The following is a 27,910-nucleotide window of genomic DNA, read 5'->3' as shown; positions in this document are numbered from 1 at the left end:
TCCTTGTAGAATTGATGCACCCTCACCCTGTGAAATCAGTGGTTCTGCAGAGGTAGAGGCTCCCTGTTACATTTGGGTTGACATTGAAGGCTTCTTAGACAGACACTCCACTGAAGGCTCGCTAGGCGGTAGCAGTGGTGGAGACTGGTGTCTAGGTCAGGACCAAGAAGTAGAGCAGCTTCTTGAACGTCCTTGGGATCAAGTCCCATGAATCGGGACTGAAAATAATCATATGGGCGAGATTGAGATTGTGGTTGATGATCGTGGCTGGTCTTACTGGTGATCTATAATAATGCTGTCACTGGACATGAGGTGTCCTGTAGCAAGGGGACAGAGATCTGGAGTATACAGTATAAGCGTCCTCCAATTCCAAATCACTGTGTCTGACCGTGATGGTCACAGTCTGCATAACGAGGCCAGTAGTCTCAGTATCGTCATAGGTACGGAGGAGCAGTGTGGTCATCATGGTAGGGATCATGCTCGGCATCTGAGAAGTGTTCTGAGGAGATCTCAATCAGCATCCTGGTTGAGATCCTGCACTGGGGAGTGCCATTCCCCCAAGTGGCTGCTTTCCCACCCCAGGCTCACAGGAGATAGCGGCCTATCAGGTGGTTGCTGCAGCATGGCTGGATCTACGGGACAAGCATTTCGGGATGGATTGGATGAACCAGAACAATTGCTGATGTCAGACGGGTTGGCTGATGGCTAAATAAAGAATGAGTTAGAGTCGCCAGAACAGCCATCTTTCTCTTTGTAATTCTAGGCAATCCCTGTCCTGATGGGATGGGTTCCAAGAGGGCCTTCTCTCCCCCCCCCCCCTTCTTTGTAGGATCTATAAGAGCGCTGGCCTGGGGCTTGGCTAGACAAGTGGCTTGGTAGATATCGTCGGCTTAGCTTAACCATCCAGAGCCAATCTCAAAGTGATAGGGATCAAAGGCATCGGTGCAGGCATCAGCACCATGAGGCCCTGCGCTTCAAAGTCAGGCCCAGGACCCCATAACAGGGAAGGGTCCAAAGTCATAGGTGTACCTCTGTGGTCAGTGTTGCCGTCGGCACAAAGTCAAGGCCATGGGGTTATGGGCCAACACAGCTTTTTCCCCAGAGAAGGGATCTCAGTCTTAGTGCCCTATTTTTCCTTGCTTGCTTCATAAATTTGAGTCCATGTGGTGCAACTCCCAAGCACAGAAGCAAGTGAGAATGGCACTAGATGGAAGTTTGGCCCAACATTTTACTGGCCATACACCAAAGTAGTAATAAGAAAGAGTCTGGTGGATAAATGCACAGGGGAGAATAAGTGCACTCTTCTCCGAAAAGCAAGAAGGTGGGAGGTGTGGCAGTAAGAATTAAAACACAAATGACAAGGGAGGAAGAAATTTTTAAAAAACATCTGGCAATTTTTAAAAAACATCTAAAACTATCTTTTTAACCAAGCTTTCTCAGCCTTTTAAAATTTGTTGGTTTTAATTTTATGATTGATTTTAAATTGTTGAATTGTTTTAACTTTTAATATGTATTTTAATTGTATTATTTTAACTGCCCAGAGACGAACGTTTGGGCGGTATAGAAATGTGATGAATGAATAAATGAATGAATGAATAAATAAATAAATAAATATAAAATACTGAAAGTTAAGAGGAGAAAGGTAGAAGAAAAAAATAATTAAAGGGGGGGGAAACAGCAGAGAGTTCGTTTGTTTTTAAGAGCTAAATGAAATGGCACCCGAATCTGAGCTGTTGATCCTTGGGCAGACGACAAAGAACTGAGGGGGGAAGCTATTGCGACACCAGTAAGCGGGAGGAGTTACCACCCATGTAGCAGAGGGGAAAGAATTTATAACTGCTATTAATAAATATAAATAACTACTTTAAATATGCATATTTTGCCCCAAAAGACTCAGCTCAGATATTGTATTAATGGCTTAAAAAGTAAGGTCAGGCCCAATACTGTTTAGAATATGTGAAGGTCAGGAATGCTATTTGGAGTGTGTGAAAGCAAGTATGCAGCATTCCTGCTGAAGCAGTTTCAGCATAACTACCTGCAAATGACAAATATCTTTTTCAAAACTAGTAATGCTTATGTCTTTGCATGTAAGGCAATGAGGCTATTCACACAATTGTAGAAAATCGCGCTAGCTTCCACTAGCCCGATTTTCTACAATTGTGAGAACCACCGGGCTAGGCTGTGAGTCCAGTGGTTCTTGAGCGGGTAACCCACTCAAGTAGCCCGCCCCTTAAACTGGGTTTGCAGAGCGAGCACTCCGCAAACCCGGGTTTGGGGATTGTGAGTAGCCACGGTGCGGCTCCGCACCGTGGCTACTCACGAGTAGACCCCATGGTGGGAGGCTGAAATGCAGCCTCCCAGCTCGGGTGTCTCCCCAGTATGCCCTGCACACTTGCGCAGGGCGTACTGGACCTTCCAGGGGCCACATGGCCCCCGAACTCCCCAGCCCCTGCTGGCTCCGTCATGGAGCCGGCAGTCATGTGGGCAGCCGATTTGGCTACCCAGGGCTCCCGCCCTGCTCGTCTGTGGGGAGAGCGGGCTTAGCCCACTCTCCCCACTTAGCTTCACAAACCGGGTCTCACTGATCGTGAGAACCGGCTCAATAACTGAGTTTTCTGTATGTGATGATGAACTATTTGTAGGTTTTATTTGCAAATGTCATCAAAGTATGCAGATTATTACCTTATTAAACACCAGAACAGCTTGTGTCAAACCACAAATGTATTAGATATTTGCATCCTATTAAAATATCAATTTAAATGGGAAAAATTAAGACTATGTACACAATAGGGAGGGCGGGAGGGCTGTGTGGAACTCACCTTCCCACAGATGATCCTCCCTTGGTGGTCAGGATCTTGGAGCAGCATAGATCTTCGGAGGCCGAGACAATGCATCCCGTTCTCTGAATATCCCACAATGCACCGTGTGGTGAGCATGGTGCATTGGGTGCTCTAGGTGCTTGCAGCCCGAGCACCCACACAATCCCAACACCAGGGTTAAGAGCATACTCGCACCTTAACCCTGGCTAAAGGCTGGGGTTAAAAGCAGGGTTAGGCAAGCGGGAGGGGCCGGATCCTGGTGCTGCACACAAGCAGGCTGGGCTAGGCTGCTCATGTGAATAGTCTTATTGTATTGCTTAAAGTTTAGTGTCAGGAGCTCCAACAAACCTTTCGGTTGCTCTTTAAAATAAAAAATAAAAAATTCACAACACCTCTACAGGCGGGCAGCAGCTTCAACACTGCTTGAAGTGCTGGCAGCATTCTAACAGTTGGCTACAGTTAGGTGCCATTTTTATGACTTTACAATGAGGCAGGAAAACTAAAAACGATAACTGTCAGTAGCTGTCAGGAATGCTATGAGCATTCATTCATAATGGAATTAAATGGCTGGTTAAAAACATTGTAATTAATAGAATATCGCATCAGTAAAATCAACTTTTAACAGGGAAACTTCTTACATCCCTAAAACTCATCAGAAGTGTACATTTATTGCTTTATAACTTTGCCACATGGAAATTAAGGAGAAAAGAATCAAGGAGCACTTGGAAGAACAAGACACCAATTACTTCCAAACATAAAAAGAATATGCTTTCATTGTAAAGTTTAGAAATATGCACAGTATACACATATTCCTGTGTTTCTGAAGAAGCTCACAACACAGTCATGACCAGGCTTCAATACCAACTGATCTAAGTCTGCAGACCAGAAACGTCTTGGCTATCCTATCCAGTGAGCTACTTTTAAGTATGTAGAATCCCTACCAAGAGCCTAGCTTTGAAGATAAATCAGTCATCACAGGATCTTTATCACCATGTTACTTTAGAAGAGCTACTACAGGATGATGCAACTACTTCAATAATACTTCAAGGCAGTCAGCCTACTTTTCCTCACCCCCCTGATTTTGCTTTGACCCCATCGTAAACCAGAGGCTTGCTACAGAATCATGGCAAGCAGGATAATTTGGTGCTTGAAAATTCTAATGTCAGATATGGTCAGAGTCACATTTGGCAGCAGGAGCTTGGCCAAGTGACAAAATCCACCTGAGAATGGGAGGCTCTCCCACTACTGAGTAAGCTGCAACAAAGACGAAGCTAAGGTTCCAATGGATAAGAGAAATGTTAATGCCAAGACTGCATTTTAGGCCACAAGTGGCGGTCGCCTATTCAAAGAAGCTTAAAAATATAACCAACCTAAGGAACATAAGCACCCTGTTGGTCTGGTTATCAACTAAATAGGCACTGTGGTCTGCACCTCTTCCAGCCTGTCGCCTGAGCAAGGGATTGAACCTCCAAACGTTATCTGACACGAGGTTTACCCTTTTAAAAAAGGCAGCCCGCCCCTTTGGTCCGAGTATGATTCTTGTCACACTGCTTTTGAGACTAAGCAGGCTGATCTGTGATCTGACACTGTTAATTAACTCCCAAGAGCAGGTTTTGCTCTTAACCCTTTCCTGTGAGCTGAAATAACTAGGATGCTTAGAGCAGCGTTGAAACCCTGGATCACGGGATCCAGAATCGCTAGTTCTGAACACGCCCCAAGTAGGACACTTATGTATTTCCTTGGCCATTCTCAACTACAGTACCAGGCTTCCACAAGATTTATCTCGCATTTTGACAAGCTGAAGAGTCCAGGACTCCCCAAGTAGAAAACCCAGAGGGAGCCCTTTTGAAGCTGAGTTCCTAAGGTGGGGTCATCATGATTTCCATACTTATGCCTGACTGCCTGTGCCCCTCATAGGATAGCTGCAAACTCATATGGAACTGCCATCCTGGGTGCTGTGCTTGCATCCTACAGCCTCTCTTTGTCCTCTGCCACAAAAACCTAAAGGGAGACTCTCAGCATCCCTTGGTGTTAAACAGGAGATTAGCAGACTTCAGGAAAGGTATCCTGAACAGTCTCTTTTCTTCAAACTTGCACTCTTCATTTCCCCCACCCCCGGCTGTGCTCAAATAACTGCTTCCTTCTTGTTTTCTCACTTAATTATTCCTGATGGCATTGAGTCCTTTATGTTTTTGCTCACATAACTGGTCTGTATTCTGGATACTGGTTGCCAAATACTCCTGTTTTACATTGTGCTTCAGTTATTTCAATACATTTTATTTCCGTTTTCACAAGCCTGGTCCCCTAGGCATACTCTAACACTGATATTTGCCTGTGCCTATACCACAATCCTTTGTTATTGCAGAGCTAATACCCTGCCTCAAGTAAAAACACAGTCACAGACCACGACAGGTGACACATATCTGAGCAAGTGTGGTAACAAACTTGAAATTGCTTTTACCTCCACCCGCAGTCAAGCGTGGCCCATGGATGTGTCAAATGCCAGCAACAGAGCCACCTCTTCTGCTAAAGAGGGAAACCTTGTTATCTGCAGAATCATTATCTGCAGTCAGAGAGAAGACAACCGACCTTGGCATATATATGGCAGGGGGTGGGGGGGCAGACACGTTGACCTGGCATATCTACAGGTCGGAGGTGGCTGGAAATGACCACAGAGATCAGCATGATGGAGGGGGGAGCGGCAAAGCATGGTAAGAAGTTTTCCCCCCATGTCTCCCCCCGCCCAGTTTGGCCAAATGTCAACATTTTTTCACATTTTCCCCATTGGAACAATGCCTCAATATTAGCAGTTTCTGTATCCGTGGTACAACCACGGAACAGACCCCCTGTGAAGATTGAGGTCCTCCTGCATAATCATTATGACTGGCTTAGTCTTAGATCTTTGTCTCAGAGAATCAGGCTATGGCCAAGTACCTGACATTTAATGGAGTTTGCTGAACAAAAGGCAATGAGGTCTTGATACAAATAATGCAAGTCAGAATGACTGAATAGTCATTAGCAATAGCAATCATTTCATTTCGATTACCATGGGGAACAGTGATGCATTCTCTCTCAACAGTTATCAAGAGGACAAATAAGGGCTACATTGCTACAATATCCTACATGAAGATGAACAGTGAAGAGCTGTTATTTCAGTACCAAAATAGATACTTGGGGCTATACGTCAAAGTTACAATGCACACATGTAAAAATACAGTAAAAAATAAAGCAAGCTTTAATCTCTAACTTTCTTTCAACAAGCCACAGACTAGAAAGAGAGATGCCCATTTCCTCATCTTGAGTTATTCCTTCCCAGTCCTGTCTCAGAGAATGAAGTTAATCACTAAGAAAAACAGCTTCTGTTTCTCCTGTTACCTAGCACTCATTATCGTGACTTCAGCTTTGTTTGCTATGACTAGATAAAAGCTAACAGAAAGGAACTAGGGATCAGGCCTCCTCTGTAGCTGCTCCTGGACTGTGGAATGCTCTCCCTATAGTTATCGGAGGCTTAAGATCTTTACCAGCCTATTTTTAAAAAGCCATAAACACGTGTTTAGCCTAGTGATTTTTAAGTGGTTTTTAATTGCTTTATCTGTTTTTTTTTCATTTATGTGAACCGCCTACAGCCATCTGGGTGAGGCGGCATAAAAATTTGATTAATAATGAGATTGTGCACCTCTGATCTATTCTGACTGGCAATGACTGTCCAAGAATTCAGGAAGACATCTTGCCTCACCAACAGACAAGCATTTTGGTTTGGCCTTTGCTGCCCACCAAAGAACCCCACCAACAGACCCGTCGTTTTCTGATCGACAGGCACTCTGTAGTGCCACAACACAGAAGTGGCCAAGCACCCCAATACTGCTGCTCCTCCGCTAGGGCATTCTGGAGCACGGCAACTGAGCAGCGGCCAAGCCTCCTCCCACCTCAGAGTCCTGCTCAGGGAGTGGAGGTAAGGAACAATCTGTTTGGCCACTGCTATGCTGTTATGTTCCAAAGCTAAGAGCACACCTCTTCAACTCCCATTCCTGCTCTGGAGCACGACGTGGGAGGAAGGAGTCTATCTCCTGCACAACCACATGCTCTGAGATGAACAAGCAGGACCAAGAAGGGCCTTCCCCAGTACCTTCCTGCTCAAGTACGGGGTGGGGAGGAGGCAGAGGCTCTCGGGGCACTTTGGCAAGGCACACAGCCCCCAGGCTTCTTCCTAAATCGTTAAGGGCACCACACAACTTTGGTGACAATTTCTCATGGTATACACAACAAGCATTGCAAGTGGAATCATAGAAGATTATTCTCAGCACCTGCGGCCTGACATCCTTTTAGCTGGAAAGACCCAAGGTTTAACCTCCCTTGCATATCTGTATGTCAAGCACGCACTCTGATTATGAGATGCCCCTTTCCATCTATGTCACTGAGAGGTGAAGAATATAGTCACTATGCTAAGCACCTGCTCCCAAACCTCACTACCTACCAAACACCAGCACTGGGAAACCCAACAGCAAAGATCATCTGTTTGGGTGGAGAGAGCACTGAATCAGCACCGTATCAGATGTGCAGGTTTCCACCTTTCTTGCAGCTTCCTATCAGGACAATTTTTTAAAAAATGCCTACATTTCAATCTTATTGTAAAACAACAAAATGGTTTCTCACTGGTATGAGGCAAGCTCAATATCTATATACCTGAATTACACTTCCTGATGAAATATTATTCATCATTTGTTTGGCAGCAATAATAACCACTCCTACACCACTGCCTCTAAGTGATTGCCTCAAAGCTTGAGTCATAGTCAATCATAACAAGTTTCCTTCAAGAAACCAGATGGCAGATCTTCTACAAGCATTTGTAGAAAAAGTAATCCCCCCATGATTTTTCAGTATCACTATTATAATCAAAGGAATGTGGTTATGGACATAGTTAGAAAGTAGACTTTTCAGCAGAAAACTAAACACGTCATGTGTCCCCAAGGAGATAAAGATGTGGAAATAGCCATGTAAATAACAGAAAATACCTGTACCGAGCCACCATGTCTGTCAGCTGCTAGGTGAGCTCTCAAGTGATGGGGATTGGCCTGATGGGGATCCCAAGCTGCCCTGTGGTCTGTCGACTGCCAGTTATATAATGCATTAAGCATGCATGGAAGAGGAGGAATAAGAACCCAGAACATATTAAACACATCATGCTGCTAATAAACTGTTCTACATAAAAAGTTACAGGAACACATTTGGGCAACACATGTAGCAATGCATGTACATATGTATCTGAACGTAGAAAGTTAAAAAAAACAACACCATAATCACTTGACAAAAGATTCAAACAAAACTTCATGCAGAGAACAGGGATACTTGGGGTAGCCATTGGGAAGGGGACTTTTTCATTTTAAGAATGCCAGCTTAATATCACAGAACACAAAGGAACAAATGAAAGCTCATTTGAATAATGCACCCTTAAAATGCTGTAACTTCAACACTTCCATGGCATGCACACTCAACTAGTACAGATGGACACTGTCATGATTATTTAGTGTTTCAATACTAGAAGTTAAAATAGATTTGGAAAGTTTGAACTAGCAATCCACTGTTCACAAAATTAAGTTCTTCCTCTCTTAACTGTGATGCTGAAACTAAAGATCTCCTGATTTGCAACAACATGCATGCAGTCTGTTACATATATTTCTTATCCCCCACCAAGTTCTAAGAAGGTTCTCAAACACACACTTTTAAAGCGTATGTTGTGCCCAGCATTGCCTCTAGCCATTTACCAGTGCCTCAGCTGGATCATACCCATCCCATCATCTTAGACTTAAAAAAAGGACTAACTGTCCCGCTGAGGAAAACCAAACAACAGATGGAACTAGACCTGAACATACATCAGCAGGACTATGTTCCAACCAGCCCAGACTGCTTTCACTATCTTGTCCCACAAAGTACTATCCACTCTGGAAATGTTGGCGACTGCAATTTGTTAACTAAGTGGGTTTTGTTTTTTGTTTTTTAAAAAAGTTCTCTTCAAGTCATAGTTCAACATAAATTGCTGAACCATCTCTGGGAAAGACCATGAGCATGACTGCAGGGAGGAACATTGATAAAGTTGTACTGTATAGCTCAAAACTAAGGATTTTCTTGGTCATCACAGCAACTCAGTTTTCACATGGGAATTTCTACCATTAACTAAGTGCTAATCATTACTGCTGAGCTAATACCATTTCCGCCACCTAATGGCGCAGCGGAAAAGTAACTTGCCTAGGGACACGAAGCAAGAGGTTGCTGGTTCGAATCCCTGCTTGTATGTTATGGGAAACACCTATATTGGGCAGCAGCAATACAGGAAGATGCTGAAAAGCATCATCTCATACTGTGCGGGAGATGGCAATGGTAAGCCCCTCCTGTATTCTATCAAAGAAAACCACATGGCTCTGTGGTTGCCAGGAGCTGACACTGACTTGATGGCACAACTTTAATACCATTTCCAAGTGTACTTATTTTATGAAGTTGTAACTAACAAAAGTTATGAGAAAATACACAAAAATATAGCAAACTCAAACTTTTGACTGCATTTGAAGTTAAGCCTGTGTCTTAGGATGACAACCACTGTGCAAGATTACACATACTTTTCAACAAGAAACTAGAACCTGAAAAGATACAACTAAACTCTCAACAGTGGTTAAGAGATGGGTGCAGGCATAAGACAATGTGCTCCCTTCTCCCAGCCCCTTTTGAGATAATTCCTCCTGCCTTGAACATGGTTAATGTATTACATCAGCACTAACATTAATCACATAAGAATAACTTGACTCTAATCCAAGATCTGAAGCTCATATTTCAAACTGTTTTCCAATTCTGGTTCAAAAAAACCATGGTTAGCCTCAACTGCTGTTAATGTTAATGCTGATATGATCCTGTATTCCACTCCCAATCTCTGCAGCTAAGAACCCCTTTACTGTGTCTACACTAGGTTGTTTGCATCATAAGTATGAATACAGACTAAAACATTTAGGCACAGGTTGAATTTTGCACATACACACATATATCTACATGTGAAACAGTTAAAATTTAACTTTACTTTTCAAAGCCGTCAAAACATTCATACTAATAAATACAACCTTGAGAAAGCAAGTTGCTGCCTCAATTATTTTATTGTACTAGTAGCAAAATCTATGGCAAAACTATTGCATCATAAAGCTGGCACAAGTTATTGCTGGACAGCATACCTGATTTTTGGACTGCTGCATCTTATCTCTGTGTGGATGTGCTTCTCTATTGGAAGATATCGCAGGATCTGAATGGATTGAACCGACTGGAGTAGGCTACAAACAATACATTATGCAGAATACTGGTAAAATAAAAGTGTAGGTTGTCAAAGTTCCAACATCTATTTTGGACACAGACACACATTTAAAGTATTTAAAGTTTAATAGTGATAAGTTATTTTAAGTTTTCACTGCATTAACATAAACTAGCCATTTATATGGCAACCTTTGGTAGGTAAGAATTACTATTATGCAGATAATGTTTTGAATATTAAAAGTATTGGTTCCTTCCCTCCCAACCCCCACCTCTGTTATGGATGTACTCTAAATCGCAGGAATTAATGTGTGAGCAAGAAGATTAGTAACTTTGTGGACCCATTTGTAAGGCTAAACTGATCTCAGCTTGCTAAGAACTATTTTCTAACACCCTAGAAGACTCAGTAAACATTTAAAGATGTACCTTTCATGAAATAGCTTTAACTTGCTCTCAGGAAGTACAACGTGTTATTAGAATGTACTAGCGAAGGCTGCCTGAATACAGGTGAAACTCGGAAAATTAGAATATCGTGCAAAAGTCCATTAATTTCAGTAATGCAAATTAAAAGGTGAAACTGATATATGAGACAGACGCATTACATGCAAAGCGAGATAAGTCAAGCCTTAATTTGTTATAATTGTGATGATCATGGCGTACAGCTCATGAAAACCCCAAATCCACAATCTCAGAAAATTAGAATATTACATGGAACCAAGAAGACAAGGATTGAAGAATAGAACAATATCGGACCTCTGAAAAGTATAAGCATGCATATGTATTCAGTACTTGGTTTGGGCCCCTTTTGCAGCAATTACTGCCTCAATGCGGCGTGGCATGGATGCTATCAGCCTGTGGCACTGATGAGGTATTATGGAAGACCAGGATGCTTCATTAGCGGCCTTCAGCAATTCTGCATTGTTTGGTCTCATGTCTCTCATCCTTCTCTTGGCAATGCCCCATAGATTCTCTATGGGGTCAGGTCAGGCGAGTTTGCTGGCCAATCAAGCACAGTACACTGTATAATTTTCAGAGGTCCGATATTGTTCTATTCTACAATCCTTGTCTTCTTGGTTCCATGTAATATTCTAATTTTCTGAGATTGTGGATTTGGGGTTTTCATGAGCTGTACGCCATGATCATCACAATTATAACAAATTAAGGCTTGACTTATCTCGCTTTGCATGTAATGCGTCTGTCTCATATATCAGTTTCACCTTTTAATTTGCATTACTGAAATTAATGGACTTTTGCACGATATTCTAATTTTCCGAGTTTCACCTGTAGATGCTTTATTTAATGGTCTAATCCAGAGGCTGCTCAATTCTGCAGCTGTGCAGTCAAAAGTGCTATCAGGTAATGAACAAGTTCCACTTGCTATTTAAACTTTGCAAATTTAAGATGGTGCATGCTCACATACATAAACTTCAGAAGCATATACTCACACATGACCACTTAATATGATTTTACAGACTCCTTTGTACACTGAAGGAACATGAATTTAAAAATTCATTGCTAATGTCTAAATCTTATTAGCTCTTTTCATTGAACAACATAAACAAAACCGAGCAGCAGAACTTGAATAGAAATGATGAAAAACAACAAGAAAAACCTATATGTTCTAGTACTATTTGTACTCTCAGACAAAGCCCATGAAAGATCTGGCCAATGCTTCAAGAGAGACTAAATATTAATAGAGATTAAAACGGAATTTATTCTGCAACTACATTATCAAGTATTGAAGAGAAGTAGTCTCCATGATATTATTTATGTTTTTACATGAACTTCAAGAGGATTTTAAAAATAGAGCAGCTGTACTTACCAGCTGCTTACCAATCCAGTCATATTCATAATCAAACATATAACCCTTCCGATCAAACAAGTCTGTAAAGAGCTTTCTTAAGTAGTCATAATCCGGTTTTTCAAAAAAATCTAATCTTCTCACATAACGAAGATATGTAATCATTTCCTCTGCAGAAAGAAGGTATGTTCATAAATTAAAAATCATTAATAAAAACAAAATGTAAAGGTTCTTTAAATTCAATGTTGTTTCCAGGCGTTTAGTGCATAAATACAGACTAAACCTTTAAAATTCTTGTTTTATGGTGGTTCTAGACTAAAGTAAATGTTGAACACCACTCTCAGAACAAGTACCAACAGTATTGTAGTTCACATGAGATAGTACAACATCCACTAGCTGCTGATTCATAACCAGGATTATGCACATTATCTACATTAACTACTGTACCACACCATCTCTATGCAACCTGTCCTTCCATTCTAGTGTTCCTCTCCAACACAGAGACACTTTCAAAATCCCTTGGAACTGGAATCTTATGCTGGAGACAGAAGTATTCACATAAAATGCACGTATGCATGTCATTTTGCAGTTCTGTCTGTTCAGTTTGTACCAAAACTAATCCCAGTTCAGCAATGGGAAACACCACAATACAACTGTGTCCAAAATTAAGATACTATGAAAACACAGTCAAGATCAGTTCAGCTTCCCTGATGCTGGAGTAAGCTGCTATATAAAGAACTGATTATGCCTTTTCAGCATGACAGTGGACTACTAGATTGTTGGTAGTTGTGTCTAATGCCATAGATGTACAATTTGAATGTATGTGTTACAAATGCTTAGTTTTAAGTTAGTGCAAAGTTTCAGAGGTTTTTTTTTGGGGGGGGGGGGGTTAAGTATGAGGAACTATCTCAAAACAGCCAGCAATCAGACAACAAAATCTGGATATTTCAGAACTGGAAAACAAAATGGGGAAAACCACACAAAACAAAACGGGAGAGACTGGATGTATCACTGCTATGATAACCAATAAAGTTATGAACAAAAAATAAAGTGTAATATTCCCCTCCCTCACCCCATCCCTTCAAAGAATGTTCTTCCAATTTTACTAATGGAAACGTTTTTTTAAAAACCCACTCTTATCTTGTGTTTTATATAGTGTTTTAAAATAAGGTGGTTATGCCCAGTACATGGCACAGCAAAGTTCTTGGATTCAAAATTCATAGATAGCCTTAGGTTTGCGAGGACATCTACTGAGTTTGCCTGGATTTCCTAAGGACCTTAGGGAAAGTCTTTCAGATGTTGTAGAATAAGTCTAAGGCATTCACACTTTTGATTTCCTAAGAATACCACTGAATAAAATTGAATGTGCCAGCTTAGCTATACAGAGAGGCCATTCAGATCATTAGGTTTGGGAGCTGTGTGCGTTCCCAATCTTCAAGTGTGTGGAAACAAGGTACGAGGAAAAGCTGGTTCGAAGTGACTGTGTGGAAGCAAGGTAGGAGGAAAAAATGGGTAGTTTTTCCACCTACCTTGCATCCACACGTCTACCCAGGTTTTCCTCTTATCTTGCTTCTATACAACCAAAAATTGATGAAAAGCTTTTTGGGTGAAGAGCTGATAGAAACCCATTTAGGAGCCACTGAGTTCAATTGAGGAGAACTCCCCATCATTCAAACTCTGTCAGCCATCACCTATATGGGCAGTTTAATAAAAGCAATTACAAGCAAATGACCACAGTGGGAAACTAATGGTAGTTCTATATAGCAGGCACATGCAAAAAGTGTGAGAAACCAAATCCTGCTCCCCCTTCCATCTACCAGATTTTAAACAAATGTCGATGTTTAACACCTACATTTAACAAAGATAGTAGTGCTAAGAGAGAGAAATTATGCATACCTGATATTAACTACAGAATTACAAGCAATTTGAGGTTTGAGCCAATGACCAATTTAAAATTGGCAGGCAATGTAGTGCCTACACAAGAATAGTAACGCTGATTACCTGGGAAGTTTTCACAGAGTGCTTCTATGGGAGTTGCTCTCTTTGTGTCTCCAATTTTCTGATACCGTTCTTTCAATGTGTCTGCCTACATTTGAAAAGATGTAAAATTGACTACTCTGGAAGTATTTTACAAAACCACAAATTTGAGAAAACAAATCCAAAGAATTAACATACTACCTTTAGGCCCTGCCATGGAAGGCTGCCTCTTAAAAAATACATGAACATATGACCTAAAGCTTCCAAATCATCTCTTCTACTTTGCTCTGAAGAAGAAAATTGAAAATATTAAGACTAAGAAATTCAAAATGGTTAAGAAAGCAATGACATGAGTAAGATGTACAGCTGCACAAGAACATAATATGGCTTACAGCTTGTATTCCTACTAGAGCTAAAGAGCAGTCCTTTCAGTTTGAAAGTCCCAGTTTCTCTCCCTTGCTATGGAATATGGCTGTAGACATTCACATCAACCTCACAGCTTGAGTCCAAAGAATACAGGCCAAACTGCCAAGCCTTTAATGTAGCTTTTCTACGAAGGGATGAAGCACTGATACCAAAGACAACTGCAGTGGGCAAGCACTTTTGAGCTGGCAACTTGTACCCATAGGACTGTGCAACAGTCCACAAAAAGAGAGCCAACGAGAAGGACTCTTTCATTTGTAAAAGGTTTTCATAGCTGAATTTTCACTCACTGGGAAGAGGACTTGAGAATTCAAATACTCACTGAGCATGCTCAGTAAGAGGAATGCAGCATACCATACAAACCTTTTCTGTAAAAAAGCCTAGATTACAGTTTGCAAAAGGAATTAAAATACCAATAACTGTTCACATAAAGCTACTGAAGCTGCTAAATTTGTACTCTAAGAAACAAATACATACCTTTTCCTAAGTGTGTATTTATACTCATGTATCTAGCAGTTCCTGTAAGGCTTTTGTGTTCTCGGTATGGTATGTGCTTCTTTGTCTCTGGATCTATATATTCTTTAGCCAGACCAAAATCTATAATATGAATAATTTGTTGAGTTTTGTTTCCTGGTCGTCCTATTAAGAAGTTTTCAGGTTTTACATCTCTGTATATTAAGTTCTTTGAATGAACATATTCCATTCGAGAAATCTATCAAACAGAATGAAAAGGTTTATCATCATAACTATAGTAGAACAAATAAAAGCAAGTATTACTATATCCTTGTGTGTTGGAAGAACAACTTTGATGGAGGCTGCAGAATTGGTGGGTGGGGTGTTATATGGCTACTATCTATGGTATCCATTTTTCCTCCTTACAAAGAGAATTGTATTTAGCATTTTACTCAACACTTGAAGAATCTATCCTCAAACTTTAATATACCTACAAAAAACTAACCAACAGTTTTTATAGTTTATTCTATGTAAAACTGTTTACTGGCGGAGCAGAGAATGGAGGGTTCTGCCCTGTCCGCGGTGGCCACGCACAAGCCCTCCAGAGCTCATTCCCAGACAGCGTTTGATGGCTAGGTGCATTTATTTCCTCTCTCCTTCTAGCAGGTTTCTTTGAACCTCTCTGCTCAATGGTGGCTCTGCCCCAAAATGGTTAAGTTGAACAGTTTATTCAGAGAGAGAACACGAGAGAACATGAGAGAGAATGAGAGAGAGAGAAAACGAGAGAGAGAAAACGAGAGAGAGAGAGAGAGAGAGAGAGAGAACACGAGAGAGAAACCTACACCTAAATTTAAGAGTGCAGAAGCTGGTACCAGAAGGTGCAGAATTCATCCTCCTCCAAAGTATAGAGTTTTTGTATTTGAAGTAAGTTTCCAGCCATTAAATCGAATTAATAATAATAATAATAAGATGTAAAAATATTATGGGACTTCTGACTACAAACAGACAAACATCTGCCACACAATACACCAGATATCACTGTAGTCGAGAAGAAAGAAAAACAAGTGAAAATAATCAACATAGCAATACCAGGGGATAGCAGAATAGGAGAAAAAGAAATAGAAAAAATCACCAAATACAAAGATCTACAAATTGAAATTGAAAGGCTATGGCAGAAAAAGACGAAAATAATCCCAGTGGTAATTGGCGGGTGCAGTTCCAAAAGACCTTGAAGAGCACCTCAACACCATAGGGGCCACAGAAATCACCATCAGCCAATTACAAAAAGCAGCTTTACTGGGAACAGCCTATATTCTGTGACGATATCTATAACAATTGACAATAAAATTCTGGCATCCCAGGTCCTTGGGAAGGACTCGATGTCTGGATAAAACAAACCAGTCAATAACACCTGTCTGACTGTGTAAACAAGAAATAATAATTAAAGCAAAAGAGATGAGCCTGAGATGTTTGACCCAGTGACAGATTAAGTTTTAGAAGCCCAGAGAAGGTGAGGCCTGAGCAGAATTTGAATGGTCAAGGGATGGAGTTTCCAGGTTTGGTTCTTTCCATTGATAGCCGTCTTCTGGTTTTCTAGGTGCAGAATTCTAGCCTATCAAGAAAGTATAGAGTATACTAAAAATAAATGACTTTCTGCTGAATCTGAACTTTATGTTCAGCTTACCATTGAACATTGGAAGCTGCCTTATACCAAGTCAGATCATTGGTCCATCTAGCTCAGTATTGTCTACACAGACTGGCAGCCCTATCTTAGAAATGCCAGGGAGAAAACTTGGAATCTTCTGCATGCAAGTATGCAGGTGATCTTCCCAGAGCAGCCCCATCTTATCTTACAGCACTCACATGTAGTCTCCTATCCCATGCAAATTCATGCTTGCTACCACAAGTTGCCAGTTCGAATCCTCGCTGGTATGTTTCCCAGACTATGGGAAACACCTATATTGGGCAGCAGCAATATAGGAAGTTGCAGAAAGCATCATCTCATACTGCGCGGGAGATGGCAACAGAAAACCCCTCCTGTATTCTACCAAAGAAAACCACATGGCTCTGTGGTCGCCAGGAGTCAACACCGACTTGACGGCATGCACGTACACCCCCCCCCCATAAGACCAGTTCGCCTCCCCAATGAGATTGCTTAAATACGCCTTCAAACATCACACAGTACGTTCTAAAGGTTAACACTGGAGAACTACTCTACCATAAGGTAGAATCAAGAGTTGGTATTAAGCTGGTCATAGATCAAAATAAAGAACTTGAACTGAAGTGAGTTTAATCAAACAGGTAACACACATCGATTCTGCATTTGCTCAAATAAGTTGCTGCTAACCGTAAGTTGTACTGAAGACTATTTAAGAAAACGTCAGTCATACTTACCAATTGTATGGCTATCATAAGAACAGTTTTCAGAGAAAAAGTCCTATCACACAAGTCAAATAAGTCTTCCAAACTAGGTCCCAGTAGTTCCAGCACCATGGCATTATACTTGCCACAAGGGCCAAAATAATAAACCTGAGGTATTCCATCTGGGAAAAACAAGAAGCAACATTAATTCCAATAATTCTGAAGTTGTGTCCTCAAGTCCTAAAAACCATCCTTGATTATTAACTGGATTGTATTTAAGGCTTACATCTGCCTTGAACAAAGATTACTACAGTGTTTAAGCTGTTCATCACAGCTACATTTCTCCTGGAAAAATACTGCAAAATAAATAAAATTAATTTTTTCAACACAATCTTGAGCATTCAGTATTAAATAGTGGCTTTTTCGTTAATTTGCTATGTCATTTTCCAATGTTGGTAATTAAACACAACGACGTGAGTGCAAAGATAATAATGTTCACAGAAGCTACATACTGAACTTTATGAAACTCAAAATGTCAGGACATCCTTCACTGACATCAGGGTGGGCATGCTCTCGGCATGCTGCAGTCATCTTCACATGCTGGAGCTGTTCATGTGAACCGGCCCAAAGCCAACCCAAACCTACTCTTACATTTGCATTAGAGGAGCTTTATCAGGCCACCCAAGCATAGCACATGGCACCTTTGGGCAGCTGCTAGGACCCCAGTGCCCTGTAAGGACCTACTGCTAATGCCAGATCTATTGTTTCTTGAAAAAGTGGTGGGGAGGGGCATGATGGAAAGCAGGGGTGGAGCCACCACTGAACAGACACACACATGCATATATCGATATCTAGAGAGAGAGAAGTGGAAGGGCTAAAAGCAGTTTGGAGACGACTTTTAACAGACGAATGCTATACAATCAGACTAATGCTATACAAGGTTACAGTGAAATTTGCTGTTTGACTCTTGGTTGAAAAGTAGTATACAAATATTCATATTAGTAGTAACATTTAGGGTCAAAATTATGGTCAGTGTAAGGCCACTATTAAACACTATCATAGCCAATAAAGATCAGTATCTGGTACAATCCATCAATATTATAGTTAATATAAGCATTTACATACCAACGTTTATTATTTTGACTACACACCAATACAAACTTGTTTCTTAGTAATACTTCACATCCTGATACATTACACCTACCTCCAGATCCTAACTGCTTATAGAATCTGTATTCCAAGTGCAGCTGTGGTGCTCTAGACTTCATTGGCTCCTGAAAAGACCCACAGATTTTACATTTTAAAAGCCAAGAACAATGAAACACTTATATTAATGTGAAGCTGCCAAATAAAGTTTTTTAACCAATGTTTGGTTATTATTTATTAGAATAGGCTAAGAAGTTTGTATCTGTACATGCTTTCCTTACAGTAAGAGGCTCAGACATGCTATTTTCCTAGGAATGGTTTATTCTATATACGGGCCGTCCTAGACAGCAATTTGAGCCAGCTTCAGTGCTGATTTCAACAGAGGATGTTGCTGCCTTTATATATATAAAGCACATAGAAATCTGTAGCTTTCCACTATGAATGTCCCTCAAATCTGCACTAAACGTGTGTGAGGGGGGGATCACTTTTTTCCCAGGTTGAGTGCAGGAGGACTGCTTTGTGCGCATTAGATGGACCCATGTATACAGTTCCTGTGGGTTCCCATGGGAAATGTGGTTGGGGTGATTGCCCTTCTGAGGAGGGGAGGAGGAGGAGAGTTTTTTCCACCTTCACATGCACCTTTCTCCTTCTCTTCTTCCGGTCACCTATCTTAGCCGATAGTAAGTGCATGGGGTGTGTGTGTCTTGTTCCTTCCCCCTGTATAAGCGAGAGAGAAGACAAGGGAGAAGATGCAATGGCTAGAACTAAGGGGAAATTTCAACCCCGCCTCCCCCCGCCACCCCCATTTCCTCTTCCAACAGCTTGTGCTACTCATCGGATCAGGGATAGCCGAGGCTTCAGCCGTGTCTGTGACAGTGAACAAGAGAGAGATTGGCTCCCAGCTCCTCAGTCTTAACACATGCAAGGGGTGTTTGCAAAGTGCATGAAGAAATCACCTGCACTGCTACTGAGGGGGTAGGGATGTGAACTCCCCCCCAAATTCCTATCCCTTCCTCTTCTTCCAGTCAACAGAAACATGCTCCATTCCTTCTCTCCTTTTCCCTGTTTTGCAGGGCGCTTCACTATTTCAATGGTGAATGCTTCATTTTTGAAGCAGTGAAGAGCTGTGAAAAGCAAGACAGAGCAGAGCATGTTTCTGCTGAACAGAAGAGGAAAACAGACACAGTATGCAGCTTGCATTCTGCTGCACTGAACAGGAGCATTACACCAGTTTTTAATTTGAGGAAGGCAGAGGTATCTGCAGGAAACTACACAAGGAATAGTAGAAAAGCTTTGAATGTTTGCACAACCCACAGTCATTCAGGATAAAATTAAGTGCACAAATCCACTGATCCAACCACAGCAAACCCTCCAGTTCAGAAAGAGTCTGTTGAACACATTTCATCTTATTTGTATGTATTACATTTACACACATAACTGCCCTTCACTAAACTAGTTTTCTCATTTGTGTAAATACAAGGATGAAATGTGATCCAAAAGAGGATTAAATGCTTTTAATTTTTGAAATTTATTATTTAGTGCTTATGAGGGCCACAGGGATTCCTAATCTCTGAAGGAACACAGGATGCACACACGTCTTCCATCAGCTGTACTGGTAATTCTGCCCAAAGTGATCAATCCGATTAGAACATCTTTCTCCAGGCAAACACAATTGTTTCAGCCTTCCCTAACATAAAAAGAATCTCAAATAAATGATCAAATAAACCCAGTGTACATTGATCTTTAAGCCTCTGAAAAAAGGAAGGTGAAGCAGTGCAGAAAGGTCATCCAGTCAACAGACTCCTGCAGTCCATCCTTTCACTCTCTTCAGCAAAGCTGAATAGGGTGCCCTCCCTTCATAGTCCAAATTTCACCCAAAGCCCAGTGTCAAGTAAGACTAAAGCAAGGTGATGGTGAAGAAGGAGCATCTTAATGAGAAGCATCCAGACTGTTGATGCAGCAGTATGCCTTTGGTAGAAGGTCCTTCCTATAAAAAAAAGGAAAAACCACACTCATGCAAGGGATCCTTAGGCTAGCAGAACTCTCCAATTTATAGAAAGAGTTTCCACCAACAGCATGCCACTGTGCCAAAAATCTGGATGCTGTTTTCTATGAATTTCCCAACCCACTTCTTAGCGGAAGTAGTATTGTATACACAACGATTCTTTCCAAGTGTGTTCATGACCAGAGTCTTAAATTCTATTCAGATTAACTTTGTTGGAATATTTTGAAGCTAAGAATTGAAAAAGATTTCCTGTATTAATTATTAGAAACCAAAAACTTGAAAAATATGAAGCAGCATGGATCCGCAACAAAAAGTTGCAGTATATCCCCAGTGTGCTTTATCAACCTGGGTCTGCCTGAGAGAGGCGAAAAGTTTTCGGCAACTTTCTCCCTCAGAAGCAGCACGGTTCAGAGATCTTGCATTCCTTCAGACTATCTATCTATCTATCTATCTATCTAATTAAGATTTTTTATATATCACCCTTCCAAAAAACGGCTCAGGATGATTTACATTAAAATAAAAACAATTAAAATCAATTAACAGTTAAAAACAAAAACCATAAAAACAACATAAAACCAACAAAACAGTTTTTAAAACCCTGGAGAGCCAGGCCAAACAGATACATTTTAAGGGCTCTCCTGATAACCAGTAATGAATTCAAATTATGGATTTCTGCTGGAGCAGCTACAGAGAAGGCCCACCTCTAAGTTGCCATCAGACGTGCTGGTGGTAACTGAAGATGGACCTCCTCAAATTACCTTACAAGTGGTGGGGATCATGCAGACGGCGATGCTTTCTAAGGTAACTCAGAACTAAGCCTTTCAGGGCTTTAAAGGTAATAACTAGCACTTTGTATTTTGCCCAGAAACATATCGGTAGCCAGTGTAACCATTTCAAAACAGGCATAATACGGTCTCTCCAGGTTGCCCCAGAGACCAATCTGGCAGCCGCATTTTGAACTAGCTGAAGTTTCCAAACTACGTACAAAGGCAGCCCCACGTAGGGCGCATTGCAATAGTCAAGCCGGGAGGTTACCAGCTGATGCACCACTGTGTTGAGGTCATCCTCCTCAAGGAATGGATGCAGCTGTCGAATCAGCCAAAACTGATTGAAACTGCTCCTGGCTATGGCCTCCACCTGAGATACCAAGGTGAGGCCTGGGTCCTGGAGTACTCCCAAGCTGCACACCACCTCCTTCGGGGGGGGGGGGGGAGGGACACTCCATCCAGCACAGGAAGATCTAACTCATGCCTCCAATTCTGAGCCCCTACAATGAGCACCTCCGTCTTGCTTGGATTCATTTTCAATTTGTTATCTCTCATACAACTCATTACTGCCTGTAGGCAGGCATTTAGAAAATGAGTGTCATTTCCTTGAAGATGAAGGTGAAAAGGGGAAGTAGATTTGGATGTCATTATACTGATAACACCCAGCACCAAATCTCCTGATAACCTCACCCAACAGTTTCATGTAGATATTAAAAAGCATTGGTGATAGAATGGAACCCTGAAGGACTCCATATAACAGCTCCTGTTTTGAGGAGCAACTGTCACCAAGCTCCACCATCTGGAATCTACCTGAGAGATAGGAACAGAACCACTGCAAATCAGTGTCCCCTATCCCCAACTCCCGCAGGCAATCCAGAAGGATACCATAGTCGATGGTATCGAATGTCGCACAGAGATCCAAGAGAAGCAGCCAAGTCAGGCAAGGATCCAGAGAACAAGTGGTAGGCCACACTGCCCCAAGCAGCTTGTCCACTTCCTCAGGAGTCACAGATTAAAACTGATCCAACCTAATACTGCAAGAGGGATTGCTGAACACCTCCTTCATAGACCTTGCAGGAACAGTGGAATCCAAGTCAGCCTGAATACAGGAGATTTTATCCTCAAAGAAACCATTAAAAGCATCACAGCAGAACGTTTCCAGGGACTGATTTAAAGAAATTAAAATCATCGCAACCCGGGACAGCACTGCTGAATGGGAACCTGCAGACACAGTATGCGCAGACCAAAATCTCTTTTTTGGCTGTATGCACCACAGCCACATAAGCCTTCAAATGGGTCCTATGCTGCATCCTGTTAGATTCAAGCCAAGTTCTCCTCCACTAGTGTTCCAGTTGCCTAACAGGCAGCTTCAGCTCCCGCAACTCCTCAGTATACCAAGGGGCCATTTTTGAAGCAAGTCGGAAGGGATGCTTAATCATGTCTATTGCCCTTGTGAGTTCTCTATTCCAGTTTCCCTCCAGGGCACTGACAGAATCATCAGCCGCACCAACATCAAAACCCTCCAAGGCTTTTTGGAATCCTACTGGGTCAAGCAGCCTTTTTGGATGGACCATCCTAATAGGTTCACCACCTCTGCAAGGGTGGAATGTGGCTGTGAAACCAGCCTTAACCAGGTAGTCATCCATCCATGACAATGGGGAAGCCACCCGATCTCCCACCCACGGAGCACCCCCCTGATCCAAACCAAAGACCAAATCGAGTGCATGGCTGGCAACTTGAGTTGGTTGAGAAACTAATTTGGTTAGGCCCATAGTTGTCATGGCCACTATGAACTCCTGAGCCACAAGCCAACCCCAAAGTGGATATTGTACGGGAGACTCCAACACCAACTCCACGACCACCTCAGTTAGGGAGTCAGTTGGGTAGTGGGGTGGATGGTACACCAACAGAATCCCCAATCAATCCCTAGTTCCCAGCCTCAGAAACACGCAATCAGTATAAGTCAACTGTCTCAAAGGGACCCTGGTAAGGGAGATAGTATTCTTATGGACCACAGCCACTCCACCCCCCTGCCCACTTCCCCTAGCCTGCTCCTGGTGGGAGAAGCTGAGCACACATGGGACCACTTGCCTCCCCCAAACAGGTCTCAATTATACATGCCAGGTCAGCAGCCTCATCCGTGAGCAAATCATGGACAATTTCAGTCTTATACTGAACTGAACTGACATTGCAGAGGTGCAAGGCCAGATTTGGGGGCTAGCTGGTGCTGTTCCGCAAGGCCTGAGAGCAGTGTTCCCTCTAAGGCGTGCACGCGTGCATGCTCTCACATGTTTTTTGATGTCCGATCAGTTAATTTTAGATCCCACTCAGGTTGTATCGGGAAGGTCCCGCTCCGAATACGTGTGTGCACACACTGCCTTGCTACTGCCGCCCAGAACAAAACTCATTCTGCAGACAGATGAAAATAATTAGAAAGAACACTGCCTGAGAGTTGACATGGCAGTTGGAAGTGGAAACAGTTAATAGATTACTGATTTCCCTTCCCTGTAACAGCCAGCTGCTCTGCCAGCACCAACTCTTCTACTCCCCACCACTACAGTAATAGCTGCCCTAGAATTGCCAGACAGACAGACATACCCTGCACCATCCCACCATAAACACATACCTGCAAATAGGCCTGGCACAACCTGATAAAAAGAAAATGACCAGCAGCTTCTAGCCCAGACCTCCGTCCCCCCGTAATATAACCTCCCTCCAGCCCTCAGTGCCACCCCAAAGGCCGGCCCCCTTTGGTGGCCGGCTTCAGCAGGCTGACAGCTACACCTCTGGCAAGCTTCCTTGTTTATAAGCCAGCAAGCACCCAGAAACCCCTCCTGCCACAAGCAGATCCCAGGCCAAGCAACAGATTTTACTGGTTAAGAAATTTAGGAGGAATCCAGCTGGAACTTGAAGGCAGGCAAGAAGACTGCTCCTCATTCGGGCTGGAGAATCAGGCTGGAGCTTCCACAAAGGAAAATGGGGCCATTTGATAACATCCCGGCAAGGCAGATAAAATGGCCTTGCACTCACCATTGCCCTCCCCCAATGAGAGGAAATATTCAATATCTTGAGGAAGTATTCTTCAAGATGAAAAATTTCCTGCTGTTTCTGTTCAAGCCCTCATCCACTCCACTCTCTCCACTGAGTTCCATCAACTCTGCCCACCTGGTTATCTGTTAAGTGCCCTCTGAGTTTGCAAACATTCTGCTCCCTTGAGGATGACCCAGATCATCTAGACCCATTCCAATTCAGCTTTCAAGTGGCTATGGGGTTGAGGCTGCCTTGGTCGGCCTGATGGATGATCTCCGCTTTGATACTGACAGAGGGTGTGACTCTGCTGATCTTTTTGGATCTTTTGGCAGCTTTCAGTGCCATCAACCATGGTATCCTTCTGGGTCACTTGCGGGAGGTGGGATTGGGTAACACTGTTCCTGCCTCTCTGCCAGATTCCAAATGGTGTCACTTGGAGATGCTTTTTAACATCTACATGAAACCACTGGAGAGATCACCAGGTGCAGGGTATTATCATTATGCTGACGACACCCAGATCTATTTCTCTGTACCAAATTCACCAAGAAATGGCATAACCCCCCCCCCCCCCAAGCCTGCCTGGAGGCAATAATGGGCTGGATGAGGGATATCAAGCTGAAATTGAATCCAAATAGGAGGTACTGACTGTAGGGGGTTGTTACCTGAGAGATGGTTTAGATCTGCCTGTTCTGGATGGGGTTACACTCTCCCTGTAAGATCAGGTAGAGGGTATGTAGTCTGGGAGTGCTCCTGGATCCCAATCTCTCTCTGATATCTCAGGTTGAGGCAATGGCCAGGAGCTCTTTTTATCAGCTTCAGCCAAAATGCTAGCTATGTCCATTTCTGGAGGTAAATAACATATGCTGATAACCTCTAGGCTTGACTACTGTAATGCACTCTATGTGGGGCTGCCTTTGTACATAGTCCGGAAACTACAATTTGTACAGAATGCGGCAGCCAGATTGGTCTCTGGGTCAACCTGAAGGAACCATATAACACTGATTTTAAAAGAATTGTGCTGACTGCCGATATGTTTCTGGACGTAATACAATGTGCTGGTTATTACCTATAAAGCCCCTAACGGCTTGGGTACAAGGAACTTAAGAAAGTGTCTTCTCTGTCATGAACCCTGTCACCTATTAAGATCATCTGAAGAGGTCCAGTTACAGTTGCCGCTAGCTCATTTGGTGGTGGCGACTCATGACTGGGCCTTCTTTGCAGCTGCCCTGGGGCTTGGAATATGCTCCCTCTTGAAATAAGAGCATCTCCTACTCCGCTTGGTTTTAGGAAGAACCTCAAGACATACCTGTTTGTTTTCCCAGGCTTTTAACTGAAAAATTTTAAATGGTTTTATTTTTTGCGATGTTTTACTTGTTTCATGAATTGTAACTGTTTTATATTCACTATGTTTTAACTTTGTACTCCGCCTAGAGATGTCTATATCAGGTGGTATAGAAATATGATAAAATAAATAAAATTACAATGAAATAGCACTCTTGGCCCAACTGCAAGATTGAGTGGTCCAGCATGGGTCAGTCAGAAGGTCAGTTCATATTGACTGTTCTGTCTCTCTCTCTCTCAGGATTGCCACACACTAAAAACCCCGCACAATAAAAGAAGTTGTGTTCTTTTCTGACCATGAACCTGTCAAATTCAGGACGTATCACACTATTCATTTTTGATGACAACATTTACAGGGAGAAAGCATTTTTCCATAGTATTCACTGACTAAAAGGACTGATTTACAATTTCTCCCTCATCTAAACTGGTACAGTGATACACAAGAATTCTTAACCGAAAGAGTGCAGCTCTCTGGGTTAATAGCAATGCAAGGAGCACAGCATTACTTAGTCTTTACTACAGCAGTGTGGAGGCTGGCATTCCAGCCGCATTTCTAGCACCCAGGAGAATAAGAGGCAAAAGCAACAAGTTTCAGTAATGACATTAAAAAAAAAAAAATCAGGAGGAAAATGGCAGCCTTAATAAGCATTTTCATAACAAACAAAAATCAACTATGCCTTTATTCTAAATGGGAGACATTATATTTCCTAAAAAGTAATCCGTTTTCTCAGATACATATTATGATGATAGATGGAAAAGACTGTGTGCATGACTGAGTATAAGGGGAACTAGGTGGATCTGATCTATATTATATCAAAGTTTATAATTTAGTATTTATCATCAGGGTACTAAGTATTATTTCCTGTAGGCAAGCAACAAAAGGGTGTGAAATTTGTAGTACGGCTGCTTTTAGCCACCAGAAACTATTCGCAGAAATGCTGGAGCCTTTGAGGGGCTGCCAATACTTCAATGTTGAGCCAACTATCTAAGCAATGGTGGGTAGACTGAAGATGCATAGCTATGCAGATTAGCCAAAAAAAAAAATCCTCATTCAAGTTCATTCGGACCACAAAACTAACCCAACTCATGTTGGTTTCTCTATTCCCTCTGCATGTACAACCTGAATAGGAAGAATTTCAAATATAAAAATGTGCCTTATATGAACCTTAATCTCATTTATGGTAATTTGTTAGCTATGGTGTATAATATATTACATACCACAAAAAATTATTATATAAGTGAACCAGTCACATATGAGGACTTTGTTAAGACTATAGTTAGGCTTTATGAAAGATTTACCAGATAATACTAGCAAAACTAACAGGTTTTTAAAACCAGAAGTTTTAACCCTCAAGAGCAGATTGAGTTCTGTGATGCTTCAATGAACAGCACCTAACCCAAGTATTAAAACAGATAACTGACCAAAGAGTTCTTTGGACACGTTACTTTAGTTATAAAAAGTTTGTTCAGGACTTGACATGTTTTCTTTGGATCTCAGAGCCAGACAATGGACTCGTGACATAATTACTAGACATAGTGATGGGCACTGTGGAGAGGGACAGTAAACTGATTTCTCTTTATCCCTCTTACAAGTAACATACTTGGAACAGAAACAAGCACCTTGGGGAAAAAGAATTTGTTAAATAACTGTCTCTGAATATCCTAGTCTAGGTGGCAGAGTTAAATTTCCATGCCATGGCTCCCTGGTGCCTGAGATTTACCAAGCCTGTTTTAGGTTAACTATTAGTATTTTGAATAGGTGACTTTACTCTTGGACTATATAGCTATCCAGAAAGAGCCCTCAGAAGCACAACTTTAGGAGCAACTGTAGTGGATGCTGTCCATAACAAGAAACATGTTTTGCTCCACCAGTGACTTTCCTTTACCTCATACCTTTGAAATTAAACTTTAGTTAACTTTTTTTGTATATGGAAGAGTATGTTATTGAATCAGCTTGTCTTGGGGCTGCAAACAGAACCTCTCTATGAGATTTGGAGTTGCAGGCTTGCAACCTCCATTTTAAATACCTGAGCTCACGGGATCCTGAACTCTGCATATGCCCATATTTGGCAAATTATGCAATTTGGTTGCTTGGCACAAACAAACATGGGGCAACGTTGCTCAAGGTCAGAACAAACTACTACAGGGAGGCTCCCATGGCCTCTCTTGTAAGATGGGAGGAATCTAGCAAGCAGACCCAGGTCAAAGAGACCTTCATAAAAGCAACAGCTAACTCCATTCATAATGGGATTAGCTTCACTAATCATTCCTACAACTATCCAGATAAGCATGGCACAGACATCCCACCAGCCTCCTATCACAATGTTAATGAGCTGGAAATAGGATTGTTAATAGGAAAATAAAGCCTCCCCCCCCCACCCCAGAAGAGACATCCTGGTCTCAGATAAAGCTTTTGCGTTCAACCATTCAGCACTCTAGACACACCTCTTGACCAGCCATTCCATCTTTTGTTTCTTAAAGTTCACACCCACTTGATTGGTTC

The 27,910-nt window shown here is 42.0% G+C and overlaps 1 protein-coding gene across 11 annotated transcripts in view; it reads right to left on the bottom strand.

Moving 5' to 3' along the window:
- The window catches only part of CSNK1G3 (casein kinase 1 gamma 3), a 110,611-nt gene that overhangs the window by 22,287 nt on the left and 60,414 nt on the right, over window positions 1-27,910 (bottom strand). For 7 of the 11 annotated variants that reach the window (XM_053294209.1, XM_053294203.1, XM_053294202.1 and 4 more), the window contains 9 exons: window positions 18,904-18,981; window positions 18,323-18,392; window positions 17,152-17,300; window positions 14,782-15,016; window positions 14,083-14,168; window positions 13,906-13,990; window positions 11,926-12,074; window positions 10,031-10,126; window positions 7,832-7,927 (listed from right to left, as the gene is read on the bottom strand). In XM_053294209.1, the coding sequence (XP_053150184.1) occupies window positions 7,832-7,927; window positions 10,031-10,126; window positions 11,926-12,074; window positions 13,906-13,990; window positions 14,083-14,168; window positions 14,782-15,016; window positions 17,152-17,300; window positions 18,323-18,392; window positions 18,904-18,981 (1,044 nt within the window). The remainder of the gene's footprint in view (window positions 1-7,831; window positions 7,928-10,030; window positions 10,127-11,925; window positions 12,075-13,905; window positions 13,991-14,082; window positions 14,169-14,781; window positions 15,017-17,151; window positions 17,301-18,322; window positions 18,393-18,903; window positions 18,982-27,910) is intronic. The other 4 variants (XM_053294213.1, XM_053294212.1, XM_053294210.1 and 1 more) reach the window with 3 other exon arrangements.

The sequence above is a fragment of the Hemicordylus capensis genome, chromosome 2, assembly GCF_027244095.1.
Source record: "Hemicordylus capensis ecotype Gifberg chromosome 2, rHemCap1.1.pri, whole genome shotgun sequence".
Lineage (NCBI taxonomy): Eukaryota > Metazoa > Chordata > Lepidosauria > Squamata > Cordylidae > Hemicordylus > Hemicordylus capensis.
This window is presented reverse-complemented; position numbering and strand designations above follow the sequence as displayed.